Here is a 22,645-nt window from a genome sequence, read left to right on the forward strand (position 1 = left end):
GTCTTCAAAATTATTCATATTAAAGGTTTGTATCAGTTTAAACCACTAAAATACTTTAAAGAAAACTAATTAATTTTGTTTGTATAATTTGCCGTTTATTAGGTCTTATTATACCTTATCAGACACAAATCTATCTAACATACTAGAGGATCCGCCTCTAACATCTTTCGTTAGAAATGAAATAGCCTAAAACCATCCTGTATAATTTATTCTACATTACCCCCCCCCCCCCCCCTACCTTGATTGATTACATTAAGATGTCGGACAAATTAACCCATTAGTGCCGAGCGCCACTTTTATGGGCCGATCGAGCTGAAAGTTTCAGGGAAGCTTTATAATGGTCAAAACGGAATTCGTATTTTTTTGTTTTGCTCTAGTGGCGTGCACAGGAAAGTTGCAATAAAACCCGGTTCGGCGTGAGTAAAAAAACCTTGCGGCATTAATAACCGTTTTTGGCCCTTTTTGGTGCTTTCCCCCGGCATTAAAGCCCGTTTGCGACCTAAATACCCGGTTTTTTGGCGCGAAAAGTTAAAAATGTAATTTCTGAACGCCCAAAGTGAGATGAACACTTTTTAGAACTTTGATACGGTCCGTAATTGAAAACTACACAACCTCATGTAATCTATAGAGCTACAAGTAATATACGAATCGATTTATATCACATTTAAGATTTTGGCTATAGGTGCCGCCGTTTTCGGTTAAAAAAGCCCATTTCGAAGAAGTTTTAAAACTTTTGCTAATATTTGTATTGATAATAATGGGAGGGATATTGATAATGTAATTTTTGAACGTCCAAAGTGAATTATAGAGTAGCAACTATTCTAGTAGTATCAGTAATTGACATATATATAAAAAATATAATTTTTATTGATAAAGAAAAGACTAGAAAAGACTTATCACATATCTTTGGCCTAAAGTATTTAAAAAATATCACAAACAAAAGAATAGAATAATACTGTAATATCAAGATAACAAAAATGGCATAAAACCATCAAATTTGCATATCCCCCCCCCCCCACCCCTTAAAAATATTTATGTAGTTAAGTCTAAACCAAGATATATCTATCTATCTGTCCATCCATCCTTTTATTTATCTATCTAACAATTGTTGATTATTATTGGGAATCTACATAAATTTATCGGCCATTGTCTTATCCCTATATATCAGTCTATCTATCTATCTATTGATCCTTTTATTTATCTATTTATCAATGATATTTATCATTGGGAAATAAAGAAATTTTTTTATTTGAAGAGAATAATAAATGATAAAAAATATCTAATATATCTAATGGTTGAAAAGTTAACCCATTAGTGCCGAACCGGGCAATAAAACTTTCGGGTATTTTTACTCACGCCGAACCGGGCCTATATAGAACGTAAAAAAACGATAAAAAATCATATAAAAAATAATAATTTGAATAAAACGATTTCACAAATGAATGTAGTTGCCAATAAACTTTAAATTTCACGAAAAAAATTACTAACTTTACTTCATAAACAAAAAAGTTAGGAGGGGTATTTTAAATCACCTTGTTTTTCTCGGTTCACCCATTTTCGATGAAAGATTGTGGCCGACCGAATAGATAGAAACGCTTCTCTCTAGGGGGAATTGAAAAACAGCGCAGTAAAGGGTAGGCTCATGCGAGCATAATGCAATCCTAAAACTGAAAACCGTTTTTTTTCGGCATTTTCTGGAACCGGGCGTTAAAAGCCGGTTCGTCACTAATGGGTTAATTGATTACTCTACAAATATATTACAGATTTTTTAGGATTATATTTTTTTGACCGCATCTATTCTATATCAAAGGCATATACGTCCGTCCATCTGTCTAAATAAAATGATATTTTGATATTGACTAGGAACAATGGAGGTCTGATTTTTGTAGTGTAGATTCCCCTGCCATATTGCTTCTTGGCCGTTATAATTTTTATCCTTTTTACTATTCCTTTACGAAATGATAATCCAATACACATCAACCAACCTACCTTAACTTAACCTAACCTAACATACGTAATGTTTAACTTAATGAATATTACTTTATTTCAGAAATATTAATAAAAAGACCAGTTAAATCCGTCTAGAATGGGAGTTGAGGAAGGTGAATATAAAGATCATTTTTAAAAGCGAAGCTTTTCTATAATTAGGGTCGGTCCGTACGTCCGAGACGGGTAGCTTTTTTCGTTATTTTAGGCATGTTATAGTTGTCCTATCGATTTCAAACTTGGCATGGTGATTCCTGTAGTAGTTTGGTACTATTTAGAAAGCGTAGCAACTCTATAACCATTCCCAGCATTAACAGAATGTCCGTACGTCCATTTATAACATGTCGATTTTGAACTTTTTTAACAGCAAATTTATATATGATACTATTATCTGATTGATCTGATTTTTGGAATACTGATCCCTAGGACAACGCAAAGCATTTCTATAATTAAGCCCTAAAAATTATGTCCTTAAACATTATCCTGTATTTCAACAGTTTTTAAAAAAATACTTAAAATTTTTTCGACTTTTATACTTTTATATTCTGATTATTCAGTTCTGACACTCCATAAATGTGTTCGTTTGTCCTATTGTTTCGGGCTTCGCTTTTATGGATGTTGCCATCCTTATTCTTATCAATGTTTTCAAAAAGCTTTTTTTTATTTTTGGAGAAATTATTACTAAATTTACTAAATATATTCTTATATTAACTTAATGTAACTTTAATGTTCTTTTCAATTTTTTAGTTGTAACTTAAAACTCAAGATGTCCATGTTCTATCATATATTCAAGAAGCTTAAAAAATTTTTTTCCAAGTGTTACCAAATTTACTTAATATTTTTCAAAAACTTGATTGGTCCCTATAATCAGTTCAATGTTTTTTTTTAATTCATGAAGTATTAGATTGTTTTTTCTTTTATAAAAAAACTCCTTTTGCCAAAAAGTGGAGGGAGTGCGGTAAATGAGATAGCCAAAAGTTGACTTAAAATTTAAAATAAAATAGCATCAAATTAAAGGGCGATTCGTCGTATTTTCAAAATAGCTTTTGATGTGTTATTTTAGGCTAGGTTATGTTATATTTGGTTAGGTGATTGCCCTGATGGGTTAGAGCCCCCCACAGGGGCTAAAAATAGGAGAAAAGCTAATTTTGAAAATATGAAGTAACGCCCCTTAAGGGTCGTTGCTACGAAGGTACTATATCCCATATTCTTTATTAATTAGAGAACCCAATTGGTTCATTAGTTAGTTAGATCTTAACAAATGGACCTTACTTAAGGGTAGTAAGCGCAGCAACTCTAAAATTTATTTTTACTCAGGTGAAGAGACCATGGACTATTTGAATGATGATATCTTCAACTCTTCAGAATTCAGCTCAGAAAATTATACTTTATGCTATGTCAATCAATTTAGGTAGGTCTATATTTTTATTATAGTGGTCAATCAACTGAAAATTGATTACCTATTTTTTCCCTAATTTCCGAAGTTGTACAGGAGATAGCCCCAATTTTGCAAAACCTATTTTCAGCTACTCCTGTCAAGAAGAAAAGCGATATAATGTATAAATAATTTAAACATTATACATTCAAAATATTAATTTATTAAATTTTTTAAGTTTAAAGCTAGCAGTAAATATTGAGATAGGATGAGGAAACCATGTACACAATCGGAAACTCAAATTCAGTTGACCTATTGGTCATGTAATAAATAAATTTATTACCCTAGATGGCTAATCAGACACAATGACTGTCCAACTTAAAAAAGGCATTTATAGTATAGCTTTTTTGCTCACTTCGTAACGCTATTGTGATTTTCTCGGCTGCTATTTAGGAGAGAATAATATTTTTTAAATATACCTATTTCCAAAGAACATTCAGCATACAACTTGGTCCGTCAGTCTATCAGTCCTGCTACAAAAGACATGGCCTGAGCTAACTCTGTTTGTTATTTTCAGTGCATATGTTGGCTGTTTCCCACATGGACTTTCACAAGGAGAGGAGAGAATTCCAAACAGGTAGGAAAATCTATCTAAATTCCAGGTACCTAGCTAGCTATCTAGAAGAATATTTATCATGAAAGATATTCAGATGAATCTTTTTATCATATAAGTTATTTATCCAAGTCTAAATAACATATGTTATACAATATCTATCCCAAAATAAAACAACAATCAGATATTAGTCCAAGCTATGAATAAAAGACGCAAACTGAAGATATCTACCAAATCATACAAAACATAACCAAAAACTTAAAAACCTGTATTTCAGGGATAAATATTGCATAACAGCATATTAAATAGCAGAAATCTTTATTATTAGCAAAGCATCTCTTAATTAATAATCAAATCAGAAAAATTTGATTATGTCCTATTACATTATCCTGTATTAAGTATTTTTGGAAACAAATTTATGTACATTTTATTTAGACTTACAAATGCTTCTTAAGTTAATGTTCGTTTGTCCTTTGCTTGAGCTTTGTTTTTATGGGTGTTGTCATCCTTGTTATTTGAGATTTAATATAATTAATTAAAGTATTTCTAAAAAATGAACAAAAGATCATAAATTTTGAAAATTATTTATTCTATTTCTTAAATAATATAGTTAATTAGCTAATTAAGTGTTTAAATAGGTCATTTTTAAACCTAAATTTTATATTAGAAGTATAAATTATATAATTTTAATCCATTCATAAATTTAGTGTTTTAAAACTTTGAAATTGTAACCAAATAATTTGAAAACATATTTTAAAAAAATAGATCAAGTCTTTACCACTGAAGCCCCTCCTCCCCAAAACAAAAAAAAACTTATAAAAGAAATAGAAAAATTGTATGAAAATTGGCGGGGATTGTTGTACAAACCCCTCTTACACAGTCACATATGTCTGTCTGTCTGTATGTATGTAACGAAGGATCTCGCTAAACATTGACTGATATGGTTCTTCTTTTCAGCGAAGATTCTCACAGGTCCATAGAAGATTCATACTGTTTTTTAGGCAAAGTACCGTTCACCTCTCAAGAGAAATAGCCACTGGAAAAAGTACCACACCAATTTTTTTCTTTTTATTTTTTAATTAGAATGGAAAGAGAAGCTTCCAATAAATCCTTTAAAGATATGAAATATAAATAAAGTTGTGTCTAAAAAATATAATACTCGTAATAGTAATCAAATAATAAGTGTCAAATGCTACTCTGAAGTCAAGGTGTAATTAAATAATTGATAAATCATTTTGACATACGTGCAATCAGAAATAAATTGATGGTGGAAAATTTTATAGAACAACATTCATAAGTTTGTTAGGAACAGTTCAAACCATTTAGGACAGATTAGTTACAATTAATTATGTATATCATTAAATCATTAATATTTTGGCATTATACCTAGAAATAGTCTATCAAAACATACATGAAAAAAGACTTTAGCTAACAAAAATGGGAACTTTCCTATAAATTTCATATTCCTAACATTTTTTAAAACAAAGCTTTTTTTCAGTCTTTCTTTACTTCCATAACGGTTAAATCTAATCACATTAGTTTCAGAATGCTAGAATTGGTCTATCAATTTAAAACTTTTTACGTAAACTGAATACCATGATTAGCGAAAATTAAGCACCATTTTGTAAGCGAGGGATCTCTCCAATCGGCTAAGCTAGGAAAATAGCTTAAACCCATACTATCACTTAAATCTGAAAAAAATTTCCTAAAACCACCACAGGACCTATTTGAAGCATACTTTAAAAAGATGTCTCAAGCGGTTTAGTAGATATAAAGCTTCAGACAAAAAAACTTACTACTATATATTATAAAGGACTAGCGGGCCTAGCATCGAGGAAAGTAAAAAATAGCCTAAAACAAAACTTAGATATAATAATAAAATAGCCTAAAACCATCCAGGGACCTATAAAAAGCTTCCATAAAACGGAGAACTCAATCGGTTCAGTAGTTATTGAAATCTTAAGCTACAGACAAAAAAGCTTACTTCTTTATAAATTAGGATATTAAATGGGATAGTGCTGAAACTTTAAAATATACTATTGGCTACGCCCCTAGAGGCCTCTAGTGGCCTTTAAATGTTTTTATTTTATTTTAAATATCTAATTTGAGAAATAACTTGTCTATGTTATCAATTGTTAAATTCATGAGTCTACGCAGCGCGACTAAGCTAGCGAGACTAGGTTAGCGACACTAAGCGGCGGAAATATTTAATTTTTTTTCGATTTTATTGTGATTTCTCTTGGGAGGGTGGTGGTACCCTCCCCCAAAATAGTTAAAAACCTTCCCGGGACATATGACAATCTACCCTGTTAAGGAGAACCCAATCGGTTCAGCGGTTAGTGAGATCCTTCGGTACAGACACACAGATACACAGATACACACACAGACAAACATCCTGTTACTTTAGTATAAGGATAGTGATCATAATGTAATTATAATATTTGTTTAGAACTGTAATGAACGGTACAGATTACTGCTTGATACCTGAATATCCAACACACTACGCAATCTGTAATCCTTTTAGAAAACAAGAAGTATTCAAGGTATCTTAATTTTCATTTCGTTATTAAAAGCGAAACTTTTCTATAATTAGGGTCGGTCCGTCCGTCTGTCCGTACGCCAGTAACTGTTAGCTTTTTGCGTTAATTTAGGCATGATAGAATTGTCCTATCGATTTAAACCTTTGCACGATGATTCCTTTAATAGTTAGGCACAACATAGAAAGCGTAGCAACTTTATAATCGTTACAAGAATGTCCGTACGCCCATTTTAAATGTTGATTTTTAACTTTTTTAACAACAAATTTTTATGTGATATAATCATCCGATTGATCTGATTTTTGAAGTACTGATTCCTATTACAATAAGGTACATTGTTATAAGCGAAGCATCTCTATAATCACGTCCTATAAATGTCAGTATGTCCTTAAACAGTATTCTGTATGAAGTTTTGCAACAAATTTACGTACAATTTTGTCAAAACTTATATATTTATAATTTTCATTTTCAGTTCTGACACTCTACAAGAGTTAATGTTCGTCTGCCATACCGTTACAGAGCTTCGCTTTTATGGACGTTGTCATACTTGTTTTATCTATAAAACCTTCTCATGGATTAGAACCGGTTTTCAGCCATACTGAAAGTTTATGTCTAGCATTGTATTATATTCAGTTTTATACGAATATAAAAACTGGTTTAAGCGTATAACTGTTCATTTGTATCTGCGGAAAGCTATTTCTAATACGTTGCGAGAAATAACTATTATATAATTTGAAATGAACACAGTAAAAATTAACAACTAACCAATGAGAGGCCGCTATATATTTTACCACAGTGAATACTGGCTTCTTATTAGTTAATTGTTAATTTTTTCTGACGTCATAGTCAGACACTTTTACTGTTTTCATTGAAATTGCCGCGAAGCGGCGAAATTTAATATTTTGTTGGCGTAAAGTTGGAGTAAAACTTGATTTTTCATGAAAAGGGGTGGGTAAGAAGGGGAAAAAAGGGGAAGGGGATTGTGGGGAAAATTTCCTTTAGAATTGTTTGTCAGAATCACATTCCCTTTTCCCTGGGTTTAACATTAAACTTTCATAATCTGTTTTTTTTTACATTCAATCAAATTTGGTTGTCAAAAAATCAGTTTCATCTAATTTACACTTTTAAACCTTATTTTTATAGGATTTTCTCATATTTTTTTGCTACTAGAGAATGTTTTCATTCTGTTTGGTAGTGAAGCTACTCTATAATTTAAAATGTCTGTCTGTCCGTATGTCTGAAACGCTTTGGGGGAAACGGGATTTTCTAGAAAGCTGAAACTTCTTGTCAACATTCCCATCAATATGTAGCATAATTAAGTATAAAACATCCGTAGCCGTCGGACTGCTTTTAAGCAGCTTTATAGCCACTTTTACTCTTTACAACATGTTTTCTCTGCTCCTGCAAAAGATACACGGCTGACACTTCTTGCCAATATTCCCTTCATTATGCACCATAATTAGTCATTATGTGGTATCCGCCGAGGATAAATGGCAGACACCGGAGTTCAATTAGATTACGGCAGTGTGACAGACGTGGACACCTTACTATAGAGAAGCTACGCTTCTCTAGCTTTCACTAGATAATGATCAACATCTATTTTCAGTTGTCACTTTATTGAAGGTTTAAAAGATACTGAAGCTATATACAACAAACAATAATTACATGGATAGGAATAAATAATCATAACATAAAAGCATAAATAATACATATACAATGGTCAGTTTGGGCAATAATGGTCCCCCATCCCTGAAAAGGGTGGGGGAGAATTAAGAATACAGTTAACCATAATAAACATGACATATTCAATCATTAATCCTAAGCGTAGGGAGGGGGTCACTAGACCCCTTCCCCAGGACTCGGGGGAGGGCCATTGACCCTCCACCGAACCCCAGATCAGGGGTGCCATAGGCATGGCTCACGGTTGCCGAATACCACAACTCTCCCCTCGGGAGGCTGGGAGGTGGTTTCCCTACCAGACTTCCGACAGTGGTTGAGGCCTTCGGTCCGCTCCTTAGGGCTAAAATATATACAAACGATAATGATTCAATGGAATCCTAGTGGTGAGTATCTTCTTAGGGTTGATGGGCTCCCAATGTGGGATAGAAGGCAGAGGCTGGCTTGGGTTGGACACGTTGGTCAGCGCCGGCAGGTATCAGGTTTGCTGGTGGCACAGTTGTTGCTGGAACAGTCAGCAGTGGGGCCTGCTGGTTGTTGTTGGCAGCGGCTGGGGCACTGGCTGCCAGGTTGATCGTCTGAGCAGCGGCCTGTCCTCCTGAGGGGCCGCGGGGTCTGCCAGAGGGCGGTCCTGGCCTACCTGGGCGGTCATGTCCGCTGTCAGTTGATTTCATAGACACCATTTCCTCGGCTGCTTCCCTGCCGATGGGAATGGCATCCCAGTCCACTGAAAAGTCCCGGGACTTGGCATGGTTGAGCCTGGCTCTAGCCAGCGCTTTCCTATATAAAGCTGGATGGTACAGGAACACTTGTGATATCGCATTCAGGGCTGCTCGGACTCCTCCTTGTGCTGCTGCCAGGGAAATGATGGTTAGGTCCCCCAGCAGTTTGAGGATCAACAACAGCAAACACAGTATGGCTGCGCCATCTCCCCACTCGTGGATGGCTTGTCTAAATCCAGCCCAGACATCCAGGGCTGCCTCTCCTTCCTCCGCCAGTCGGTTAATGTTGTAGGACACTATCCCATGGTCTCCTGTGGCCGAACAGCTGCCTTGCTGAACGCAGGAGCCATAGGATAGGCCGGTCAGCATGGCACTCTTGTATGCTGGGAACGCCAGCAGTTGTTGCCAGTCGTTCAACTCAGCCTGCGAATACAAGCCACCTGAACTGAAGTCATCTAAGGGTTCTGTCAACAACTGTTTAGGCGTATCCAGCGGGGGTGGCCTCTTCTTGGGAGCGGGGGTTAACTCTATCCAGCCTTCCTCCGCGTGCACAGTCAGGGGGTAGGTGGAGGAGCAGGGAATCTTGGTGGCGTGTTAACTGTATACCCGTGTCACAGCGTCTACAAAACCTGTGGGCTCGACTGGCACTTTGTCCCAACACTCCTTGTGTTCGCGGACAACGTACTTGTGACGTTGGCAGGTCAGCTGCAGCAGGATGTCTCCCCTCAGTACCGAGAACGTGCTCCCCTGGACACGCACCGGGTGGGCCGGGTCTAGTTGCTGGAGCTTCCAGCAGTTGGCCGCTACTTCTTCTGCTGCGGTGCTTTTCATGCGCGTTTCCAGGGTAAACCCAATATAACCTGCATGTATCTGTGCTTGAAGGGGAACGTCAACATCCCTGGCCGACACTCTGGGCAGCGCAGCCGCGGCTGGGTCAGCTGCCACGAACAACGCTGGATGGTTTGTGGCATGGGCCTCGAAGTCGCAGTTCACAATCGAGGTGGGGTTGGTCATGTTGATGAAAAACTGGGCCTGATGGTCAACCAGATATGCATCCATCACCAGGCTGGGCTGGAGGCTGCGGATCAGCCTCAAGGGGCAATCTCTTCCCAGGTGGTCCCACACGTAGGTTGCTTCCCCAGTGATGCAGGACAGCTCAGAATGGGGACACTCTAGGGTCAGGTGGTCAGACTGGGACTCCACCCGTCCATCCTCCACCACATAGGTCTCCTCCTTGACCAGCAGCCGTCGCTCCTGGAGCACTAATTCGTTGCGGTATAGCTGGCCCTCGAAGTGGACGTCCTCCCCCTCACAACCCACCCCCTCGGGGCTGTTGACGAGGGCGCCCACCATGTCGATGGTGAAGAACAGGGGATGGTTCAGCTGGAACGTCAGTGGCTGGGTCTTGCCTGGCAACGTGTAGACTCGGTTCCTGGCCAGGTCTCGGCACGCTTCTGGGTCTATCTTGGTTGGCCTCATGAGGGTGGGGACCGAGGTCACCTTGAGGTGACCCCATACCCCACACCTGAATGTCCACTGGGACACGGTGAGCTGACAACTGTACCCAGTGGTTTCCCTCACCTTGACTTGCTGCAGGACGTGTACTTCATGGCCAAGGGGCACCTCCTGGTGTAGGGGCTCCGTGTTGCACATCTTTTCTTTATTGTAAGACGTGACATGGGTGGGGTTGGCACAGTCCCACCCTAGATATACCACACTTTTCTGGGATCTTGCTGAGTCAAGTATCAACTGTTGGGAATATCAATGGATGACTCCATGCAAAATTTGAGCCGGATCCGGCCAAAACCGGCCGTGAATTTTATGAAAAACCGGTTTTTTCCGGTTTTTAGGGGGTATATGTAAATCGATTCAGCTGGAGCAAAACCGGTTAGAGGTACAAAAAATTTTACTTCACATGAAATTTAGCCAATACAATTGCCTACAAAAATGTACTTCATCATCAACTTGATTGGACAACTCTTTCCCCTCCTAAATGTCCATTAAAACCTCGGAAACGGCAAAAATCGCCAAAAATCACGCCTTCGGCGGCAAATAACGGCTAAACGGTAAGCCGGAGGCGAATAAAACATAAATAAAGAAATGTCTGCCTCAAAAAGTTGTTCAACATCAAAGAGATGCTTGAAGTCTCTAAAACGACTCCTTCCCCTCCTTTAAGGGGAAAAACTGAAAAAACGTGATTTTCAAAAGTATGCCCACTTCGTGGGTGTAGGGGGCACTGAACCCGTCACCCCAGGGTCACCAATATAAAGTCTAGGCGGCCCACAATGCTGAATTTTCACCAAGTGAAAGTCTTGTGTCATTATCTCTTATAAGAAAAAAGTTATTAATTAATTAAAGTTTCAAATTGTGATATTTTGATGGATTTCTTTGATGAAATGACAGGCCGGTCAATTTTTAGGCCATTTTTTGCGGTTTTTGGGCCGTCACGCCCATACGGTTTGAGATAATCTCACGGGACCTTTTGCCCAACCTAAGTCTGGTTATTTGTAAGGTCTAAAAAAAAAAAATCCCGGATTGGATGAAGCACGACGTCGCTGCGTGCCGTCAAACATCGCTGGTCGGCTCATTTTGCCCCCTCAAACCCTCACCTCGTGCCATTTTTCTGTGTAAAGATTATAATTATAATCTTTTGCGTAAGTCTGTTTTTTTTCCTAGACCTCACAAATAACCAGACTTAGGTTGGGCAAAAGGTCCCGTGAGATTATCTCAAACCGTTTGGGCGTGACGGCCCAAAAACCGCAAAAAATGGCCTAAAAATTGACCGGCCTGTCATTTCATCAAAGAAATCCATCAAAATATCACAATTTGAAATTTTAATTAGTTATTAACTTTTTTCTTATAAGAGATAATGACACAAGACTTTCACTTGGTGAAAATTCAGCATTGTGGGCCGCCTAGACTTTATATTTGGTGACCCTGGGGTGACGGGTTCAGTGCCCCCCACACCCACGAAGTGGGCATACTTTTGAAAATCACGTTTTTTTCAGTTTTTCCCCTTAAAGGAGGGGAAGGAGTCGTTTTAGAGACTTCAAGCATCTCGGCTGGGGATCTTCAGCTCTGGTCACGGCTGCTTCTTGGGACTGGACACGGCTGGGCTGCTCCTGGCTAGATACAAGTTTCCATTGAGCGTTATCTGTATGCGGCCGAGGCACCCCGATACCCTCCCCAATGACAGACTGGCAAGCGACTGGCACTTGCCTGGGTGTCGGCTCCCCTAGCCCTAAGTGCTCCCTTCCCTTGTCCAAAGCATGCCCAGTGGCATGGGGCTGAAGTGCATGTGGCACAGGCTCGCCCTTACTCACTTCCCTCCCCTGCCCTAGGAACTCAGGTGCATGTGGCACAGGCAAGTCCTTATTTTCCCAAATGTCAATCTCCCCAGCCTCTGGTGCAGGGGGCACAGGCAAGGCTGGGTTTTTACAATATCTTGGATACAACACATTTAACAAATTCAACTTATCCTGATGTTGAGCAGCTGGGTTCCCTTGGCTGGCAGGGGGCTCTGGATGGCATGTAGCTGGGCTCTCCCTGCAGGCTGGTGGCGCTGGCTGACTGGGGGTGACGGGTGTCACCCCTTCCTCTGGGACCGCTGGCTCGTTCCAGGACTCAGGTCTCTCGGTGGCGGCGACGGTTGTCGCCCCAGACATCAGGTTGGAGGCTGGCTCGTTCCAGGATCCAGGTATCTTGGTGGCGGCGACGGTTGTCGCCCCAGGCACCAGGTGGGAGGCGCTGGATAGCACCCCCCCATCATCCCAGGTGGCGACGCCGGGTGGCGTCCCATACATCGATGCAGAGGTGCTGGCTAGCACCTCCTGCCTCTCTCGTTCGGCGGCTGCCAGGACCTCCCCATACACCGTCTCAGGGACGCTGGGCAGCGCCCCTCCACTCTTGCTGGGTAGGCTCAGTCGGGCAGGTTCCATCATGTTGAGGCTAAAAGGCTGGGGCCTCAGCACCTCTGGCTCGGCTATGTTGTTGGGCTGTATCACCTCTGGCCCCAGATGGTTAAGACTGAAGCCTAGGCCAACCCGGTTGGGTTCAGCCGCGCCGCCCAGTACGTTGATCCTAGCTGGGACAGTCCCAAACTGCGGCATCCCATCGGCTCGGTCCGCAGCTCTGGGGGCGGCTGCTTGCTGTGGTGGTGCTGGGGGCGCGCTCCCTTCCATGTGGGCCACTCTGCTGGGCTTCCCTGGAGGGGCACCCTTGTCGGCGGTGCGCCTGCGGCTGGCTACCTGGGCCCAGTCAGCTCTACAATCGGCCGCCGTGTGACCGTCATAGTGGCAACGCTCACACTTGGCAGAACGGTCACGGCGTGGCTGGGTGCGTCTCTCCTCTAGGCTAACTTCCACAGGCGTTGGGCAGTCTCGAGCTCGGTGGCCTCTCCCCTGGCAGCGGTAGCAGCGGCCTGGAACCTTGTCATCTGGAGCGACCTTCCCCATCTGGTGGAGACCCGGAGCCAAGGAGCCAATCTCCATTGGCTCCGACTCGTCATATTGCAGTCAGCCCGTCGGTCGAGTCCACTAAGCACACACCTTCCTTCAGCTGCTTAGTAACCATGGTCACGGTGAACATGGCCTTACGAGTGTACTCAGGTACACTCGTAATTTCATGGTTCATCATGAGGCGTTTTACATTGGCGTTACGAATTCCACGATTTAATTCGTCCACCAACAACTCAAGATCCTCATGGTTGTAGGCGTCCCTATACAAGGCGCACTTAGTTGATATGTACGCTTGTATAGGTTCTGTCGAGTGTTGCTTGTAATCCCTAAACGCTTGTTTAAGCGTTTGGGATTCAAAAGCAGGGCGAAATAGCAATTCACACTCGGTCTTGACCTGTTCGTAGGTCAAGGCTTGGCCGGCCTCGCCAAACAGATGGGACCCCATTTCCGCCGCTTGCCCTACCAGTGACAGTAGTAGGGCGTTGCGGCGGTTGAGGGAATCATGAGGTGGCACGCGGTAAGCCGCCCATGACATCTCGAGTCTGCGGATATGTGCCGACCAGGATTGCTTGGGCGGCCCTCTAAACTCCGGCAGATTGCTCAGCATCAGCTTGCGGTACTCGGCTGGGGCCGGCTGAGGGTCATCCTGGAGCCATCCTGGGGCTTGGTCACCTCCTGGGGCTTGATGCTGGTCCATTGGGTCAACGGTGCAACGGCGGGCACAAAGTTATACAGTACTAAAATGAATGGGTTGTCACTTGAGGCTTCCTAGCCTAACAGCCAACACTGTTTGTATCACTAGGTTGGGAGTTTAGTTGCAAAGATATAACTTAGCTGTACTTATCACTAGTTAGGTGTTGAGGTTGTAGGGTAGGCTGGTAGAGGTAGATAGATGTTGAGGGTCTGAACTGCTGTCAGGAACTGATTGGGTTTTCCTTTATCACACTAGAGCTAGAAGGAAAGAAACTTGCAATTCTTTATTTGCTAAAAATACCCCTGTTAAATGCTATGGAGTAGCTCCGCTCCGGTGTGAGTGTGTGTGTGTGTGTGTGCGTGGAATCTCCTGTCCTTGTAACGCGCGTCCGCGCCGTCAAATCCGCGCACACGGGGAAAACGCACTCTCACCCCTCAACTCGCTCTATCATTGGTCCGCTTCGTCCGTTGGATTTATGATATTTTCCGCACTCTGTTGCGCTACCCGTGAATGGCGCTCTGTGTGTCCGATCGCTAGCCCCACACTACAGACGGACTTAGTCTAGTGTGGGTAGGAAGGGGGAAGCGCGTGAGGGGACGGGGGTAACTCCGTCCGTTCCCCCTGTGAGGGAGGGGGGTAACTGTGTGCTGGTGTAATAGGGCCTTTTCTTCTTAATCCTAGGCTTATCTATTATATCACCCTGATTGTATTTGCCTTCAATGGAGAGGGGCTCCTCCCTTTCCCTTGGAATAAGGGGTGTATTGTTGTTGTGCTGTGGGCTTGAGATGTTTTGATTGTATATCAGGGTCTTTATTATATTACATCTAGCTTCTATTTTTGTCCTTATCACAATTGCATAACAGATTTGTTTACCAACTCTGTTCTATTTTTAGCTGTTATCACAATACACAATAATCCAAGCCTGTTCTATTCTTAGATTTATCACAACACAACAATTTGTTTGCCAAGCTTTGCTCATAAATCTATTGTTTGGCCATAACACCAGGGTGGTAATCCCTGCAATGTAACATAATATCTGTTTTTCTAGATGGGTGGCTGCGTTGTAGCTTCTCAGGATACTCGGAGTTGACGTAGTTTTTCTCTGTTCTGGTGCACTACACTCGTATGTTAGCTCGCAGCTTGCAGCTATGTGGCATGTTTCAGCCTATCGGCGGCAGGGAATGTCCCGTCCTGCTAGCGCCGCTGATCCAAATCCGGCTGATGGCGGCAGGGAATGTCCCGTCCTGCTAGCGCCACTGGTTCGGATCCTGCTATTTCTTGCAGTAAAGTTGGCCTATTTCCAGCCGTTTACACTTATTTGGCTTGTTTCAGCCGGTCCGCAGGCCTGTTTCAGCCCTTTTGGCGCTCAATTCTCCGTTAGATATCAGCGCTGCTCGCGGTTATTCGTCAAATTTCGCTGTCTCGCTTCCACAACTGCCGGATGCAGAGTTAAACTTTGCTGTCCAGGGTGGGTAATTCAGGTTGCTTGCGTCAGTTTTGCCAGATTCACTGCTGGGAGTACCTTAGCCTCAGATGCGCGTCTGCTCTACACTTGTGGTTCGCCGTAATCTCACACAGCTGTCACCAAAGTTGTGGTATCCGCCGAGGATAAATGGCAGACACGGCAGTGTGACAGACGTGGACACCTTACTATAGAGAAGCTACGCTTCTCTAGCTTTCACTAGATAATGATCAACATCTATTTTCAGTTGTCACTTTATTGAAGGTTTAAAAGATACTGAAGCTATATACAACAAACAATAATTACATGGATAGGAATAAATAATCATAACATAAAAGCATAAATAATACATATACAATGGTCAGTTTGGGCAATAATGGTCCCCCATCCCTGAAAAGGGTGGGGGAGAATTAAGAATACAGTTAACCATAATAAACATGACAGATTCAATCATTAATCCTAAGCGTAGGGAGGGGGTCACTAGACCCCTTCCCCAGGACTCGGGGGAGGGCCATTGACCCTCCACCGAACCCCAGATCAGGGGTGCCATAGGCATGGCTCACGGTTGCCGAATACCACAATTAGGTATTATAAATCTATAGTAGTCTGACTGCTTTCAAGCAGTATTTTAGCAGCTTTTTTTTACAACTTTATAAGACAAAAATCTTATATTTTAAAGGTTTCATGATTTGAAGTTTTTGCACATTCTCTTTCTTTCTTTTCTTTGTTATGACAACAGATAATCTGCTCTCTAAATCAATTTGTCCGTTTGCCTACTTCATAATAGATTTTGTGCTTCGCACTTATAGATGTTGTCATCCTTGTTTTTTGTTTGTACAGTTCCCAATTTTTGCAATTACAAAGTTACATAAAGTAAATGTTTTAATCATTAGTAGCAAATTTTTCAATGGTTTAGTTTGTAAAGAGAAATTCAAGGAAACTTACAAAATTTTATTTTTTCGTTTAAATGAAAATGAATTCCTGAGAACAGAACTAAAGCATCTAGAGCATGACATTTACAATAGATTTCAGGAAATTATTTCAATTCCTTAAAAACAGTACGAGGCCATAATGGTACAGCGGTTAGCGAGATTATTCTGTAATCACAGACAGGCAGATAGACATCCTGGTACTTTTGTATTATGATACTATTTTAGGGTATAGTCTCTTTCGTGTCAACCCTTCTTAAGGGGCGTTTCGTCATACTTTTACAGTAGCTTTTGTTAGGTTATTTTAGGCTATGTTAGGTTAAGTTAGGTCAGGTGATTGCTCCACAGTTTTAAGCAATAGGCCCCGCAGGGTTAGAGCCCTAGAAATATGGGTAGAAATAGGAGAAAAGCTACTGTGAAAATATGACGAAACGCTCCTAAAGAGGCGTTGTCACGAAAGGGACTATACCCGAATTTTAATTGTAGATACCCTTCCATCTGATAGTATTGATAAGTTTGTGCTATGGGTTGATATCTCTGGTGGCTATCCTGGGAAACTCTGTCGTTATCTACCTCATCATTGTATCCAGGAGAATGCAGGTATATCTATCTAATTATCTATCTATCTATCTATCTATCTATCTATCTATCTATCTATCTATCTATCTATCTATCTATCTATCTATCTATCTATCTATCTATCTATCTATCTATCTATCTATCTATCTATCTATCTATCTATCTATCTATCTATCTATCTATCTATCTATCTATCTATCTATCTATCTATCTATCTATCTATCTATCTATCTATCTATCTATCTATCTATCTATCTATCTATCTATCTATCTATCTATCTATCTATCTATCTATCTATCTATCTATCTATCTATCTATCTATCTATCTATCTATCTATCTATCTATCTATCTATCTATCTATCTATCTATCTATCTATCTATCTATCTATCTATCTATCTATCTATCTATCTATCTATCTATCTATCTATCTATCTATCTATCTATCTATCTATCTGTTTTTTGTATCATCAATTGTCTTATCCCTTTAGATCACTGGGTAATTTTGCTTAACTTAAGGAGTATAGCACAAATATTTATTGTCTATTAACTTAAGATCATAGAATTTTAAAACTTCAATGTTCGGATAAAATAAAAATAATAGTTTAAGGAAAAATGCATTTTTAATTAATTTAATATTAAATCATTATAAATATTTTTTTATTCAATAAATAAAACTTTAAAGAGAAGTCTGATTTAATTTGGTAGTCAGAATTCAATTATTATTTTAATTAGAGCAAATAAGGAGTAATTTTTCTTTTGTAAATTAGTAATTTAAAATTATTGCCCTATTTGTACTTATTTAATTGCAAGGCTTAACAGCTGTGCTTTTAACTGACTGTGGCTTTGACAGCGGCAATAAAACTGCGCAGCGTAGGTTGGCAGCGGTTTCTTATGCAGTTTCTGCAAAGCTGCACAACTTTCTGGTAAAGGATATCTTTAGCAGAATAATAAGTAGTCTTAAATAGAAGCAGAGAAAATAACATGAACTCAATAGCGTTACAGACAGGCTAGCGGATAGACAAAATGAATTAAAATAAGTCTTGAATCTATAAAAAGAACCATAGGTTTTGATGTTAAAAAGTGCACTAAATTAAAGTACAACCAGATTGAAAAAAAACAAATTCTTTTTGATGAAAGCACTTACTTTCCTAGTAAAGAATTGATGAAACAACTTCTAATTTCCTAATTAATAATTAGCCACTAAAATGAACTAATTACATGTATAGTTTACTAAAGGACATACAATAACACGCTAATATTGTGACATGAGGACATATGATTTGGTTCTTTTAAGCTTTCTTGTCCGTTACAGGTATAGGGTATTTTTTTCCTTTTATCAATGATAATCCAGAATATTACTTTCTAAATCGGTCAGTCTGTCAGTCTCTCTTCGAAAATATTAAAATTAAAATATATGTGATCAATGACGTCCAATGGGGGTAAAGGGGTGATAACTCCCCCCCCCCCCCCCAAATGAAGTTGGAGGTGCCGAAGGAACCCTCAAAATTTTGAACTTTGAATCTTTATCCCCCCCCCAAAAAAACTTAAAAAGCTTAGATGTTCTTACCTACATGTTATACCCAAATTCATTCATTTGGGGGTGCCGAATTTTGAAATTTTACCCCTCCCCCCCCCCCCCAAATGAAAAAGCTTGGACGCCCTTGTATGTGATAGGTTTATTCATATTTTCTTTATTTATGACCACTTAACATCTGCTCTTATGATCATTTTTTTAGTAGCGAAGCTACTCTATAATTCGCTTTGTCCGTCCGTCCGTCAGTCCGTCCGTCCGTCCGTCAGTCCGTCAGTCCGTCCGTCCGTCAGTCCGTAACGCTATGGGGGAAATGGGATTTACTCAGCCCCTATAAAAGATAGAAAGCTGAAATTTTTTGACAACATTCCCATCATTAAGGAGCACAATTAACTATACAACATCAATGGCGGTCGGACGGCTTTTTAGCAGGTTTTAGGCTATTTTTTTATTTTCCACATTTTTCCTCATATCTTTGGTGTTTATGGTCCGATTTTCAAAATTTTTTCAGTTAGATATATCAAAATTAAATTTTCCGTCGTTTGAAGAAAACAACAATGACGGTCAGACTGCCTTTTTGCAGGTTTTTGGCTATTTTTATATTTTTTACATTTTCCCCCATATCTTTGGTGTTTATGGTCCGATTTTCAAACTTTTTTCAGTTAAAGATATCAAAATTAAATTTCCCATCGTTTGAAAAAAACAACAATGACGGTCAGACTGCCTTTTTGCAGGTTTTTGGCTATTTTTATATTTTTACATTTTCTCCCATATCTTTGGTGTTTATGGACCGATTTTCAAAAATTTTTCAGTTAAAGATATAAAAATTAAATTTCCGGTCATTTGAAGAAATCAACAATGACGGTCAGACTGCCTTTTTGCAGGTTTTTGGCTATTATTATATTTTTTTACATTTTCCCCCATATCTTTGGTGTTTATTAATCGATTTTCAAAATTTTTTCATTTAAAGATATCAAAATTAAATTTCCCGTCGTTTGAAAAAACAACAACAATGACTGTCAGTCCCATCCACGAAATTTTGTGCTTCGCTACTTATGGATGTTGTCATCCTTGTTCATATTTACAACCATGATTTACTTTCTGTTTTGCTACTAATGGATGTTGTCATCATTGTTATCTTATTATTCTAGACAGTGACGAACATGTACATTGTACGTACATAGCCAACCTGGCTCTGTCTGATTATTATCTTATTATCACAGAAGTGAGTGATGTAAGTATAATTTTACAACTAATGTCTGGCAGATTAAGTTATATTAGATTTGATGGAAGATTATTTTTGAAGGCTAAGTTGACTATGAAGTATTACTTATTTTCTTAAGAATAAGTGGCCGTTTTAGGTAAAATATTTTAAATTTGAAGAATTTTATTTTTATAAATGAAGGCGGAGATGACATAGTAGCAATTTTAATTTATGAGGATTATGAAATTTTGAAGATGAAGTGTTGATATTGTTTAGGAAATGTGGTTGACATTGAATTGGGTTTGTAGATATTATCACTTAGATCCATTTTGAGTTGTAGTTTCTAGAAGATATGTCTTAGAATAAATATTTTAATATAACTAAAGTTGATATTTATAAGTTACATTTTTTGTATGAAGTTACTCACTTAAGTCACAAGTGAGTTTACTGCAGCTTTCACATTGTGCATGCGACTGTATCTAGACAGTGACGAACATGTACATAGCCAACCTGGCTCTGTCTAATTATTATCTTATTATCTAGACAGTGACGAACATGTACATAGCCAACCTGGCTCTGTCTAATTATTATCTTATTATCTAGACAGTGACGAACATGTACATAGCCAACCTGGCTCTGTCTAATTATTATCTTATTATCTAGACAGTGACGAACATGTACATAGCCAACCTGGCTCTGTCTAATTATTATCTTATTATCTAGACAGTGATGAACATGTATATAGCCAACCTGGCTCTGTCTAATTATTATCTTATTATCTAGGCAGTGACGAACATGTATATAGCCAACCTGGCTCTGTCTAATTATTATCTTATTATCTAGACAGTGATGAACATGTATATAGCCAACCTGGCTCTGTCTAATTATTATCTTATTATCTAGACAGTGACGAATATGTACATAGCCAACCTGGCTATGTCTAATTATTATCTTATTATCTAGACAGTGATGAACATGTATATAGCCAACCTGGCTCTGTCTAATTATTATCTTATTATCTAGACAGTGACGAACATGTACATAGCCAACCTGGCTCTGTCTAATTATTATCTTATTATCTAGACAGTGATGAACATGTATATAGCCAACCTGTCTCTGTCTAATTATTATCTTATTATCTAGACAGTGACGAACATGTACATAGCCAGACTGGCTCTGTCTGATTGTTATCTTATTTTATAGACAGTGACGAACATGTACATAGCCAACATGGCTCTGTCTGATTGTTATCTTATTATCTAGACAGTGACAAACATGTACATAGCCAACATGGCTCTGTCTGATTATTATCTTATTATCTAGACAGTGACGAACATGTACATAGCCAACCTGGCTCTGTCTAATTATTATCTTATTATCTAGACAGTGACGAACATGTACATAGCCAACCTGGCTCTGTCTGATTATTATCTTATTATCTAGACAGTGACGAACATGTACATAGCCAACCTGGCTCTGTCTAATTATTATCTTATTATCTAGACAGTGACGAACATGTACATAGCCAACCTGGCTATGTCTAATTATTATCTTATTATCTAGACAGTGATGAACATGTATATAGCCAACCTGGCTCTGTCTAATTATTATCTTATTATCTAGACAGTGACGAACATGTACATAGCCAACCTGGCTATGTCTAATTATTATCTTATTATCTAGACAGTGATGAACATGTATATGCCAACCTGGCTCTGTCTAATTATTATCTTATTATCTAGACAGTGACAAACATGTACATAGCCAACCTGGCTCTGTCTAATTATTATCTTATTATCTAGACAGTGACGAACATGTACATAGCCAGACTGTCTCTGTCTAATTATTATCTTATTATCTAGACAGTGACGAACATGTACATAGCCAGACTGGCTCTGTCTGATTGTTATCTTATTTTATAGACAGTGACGAACATGTACATAGCCAACATGGCTCTGTCTGATTGTTATCTTATTATCTAGACAGTGACGAACATGTACATAGCCAACATGGCTCTGTCTGATTATTATCTTATTATCTAGACAGTGACGAACATGTACATAGCCAACCTGGCTCTGTCTAATTATTATCTTATTATCTAGACAGTGACGAACATGTACATAGCCAACCTGGCTCTGTCTAATTATTATCTTATTATCTATACAGTGACGAACATGTACATAGCCAACCTGGCTCTGTCTGATTGTTATCTTATTAGCTAGACAGTGACGAACATGTACATAGCCAACCTGGCTCTGTCTAATTATTATCTTATTATCTAGACAGTGACGAACATGTACATAGCCAGACTGGCTCTGTCTAATTATTATCTTATTATCTAGACAGTGACGAACATGTACATAGCCAGACTGGCTCTGTCTGATTGTTATCTTATTTTATAGACAGTGACGAACATGTACATAGCCAACATGGCTCTGTCTGATTGTTATCTTATTATCTAGACAGTGACGAACATGTACATAGCCAACATGGCTCTGTCTGATTATTATCTTATTATCTAGACAGTGACAAACATGTACATAGCCAACCTGGCTCTGTCTAATTATTATCTTATTATCTAGACAGTGATGAACATGTACATAGCCAACCTGGCTCTGTCTAATTATTATCTTATTATCTAGACAGTGACGAACATGTACATAGCCAACCTGGCTCTGTCTAATTATTATCTTATTATCTATACAGTGACGAACATGTATATAGCCAACCTGGCGCTGTCTAATTATTATCTTATTATCTAGACAGTGACGAACATGTACATAGCCAACCTGGCTCTGTCTAATCGTTATCTTATTATCTAGACAGTGACGAACATGTACATAGCCAACCTGGCTCTGTATGATTGTTATCTTATT

The 22,645-nt window shown here is 39.2% G+C and overlaps 1 protein-coding gene across 2 annotated transcripts in view; it reads left to right on the forward strand.

The window, feature by feature from the left end:
• The first annotated feature begins 2,048 nt into the window (after positions 1-2,048).
• The window catches only part of LOC145330705 (RYamide receptor-like), a 72,390-nt gene continuing 51,793 nt past the window's right edge, over positions 2,049-22,645 (forward strand). For both annotated transcript variants that reach the window (XM_080175371.1, XM_080175372.1), the window contains exons 1-5: positions 2,049-2,102; positions 3,304-3,397; positions 3,939-3,998; positions 6,424-6,517; positions 16,939-17,052. In XM_080175371.1, coding sequence (XP_080031497.1) covers positions 2,087-2,102; positions 3,304-3,397; positions 3,939-3,998; positions 6,424-6,517; positions 16,939-17,052 — 378 coding nt within the window. In that variant the 5' untranslated portion in view covers positions 2,049-2,086. The remainder of the gene's footprint in view (positions 2,103-3,303; positions 3,398-3,938; positions 3,999-6,423; positions 6,518-16,938; positions 17,053-22,645) is intronic.

Source organism: Acartia tonsa, chromosome 10 (assembly GCF_053477335.1).
Source record: "Acartia tonsa isolate MP-2025a chromosome 10, ASM5347733v1, whole genome shotgun sequence".
Taxonomy (NCBI): Eukaryota; Metazoa; Arthropoda; class Copepoda; order Calanoida; family Acartiidae; genus Acartia; species Acartia tonsa.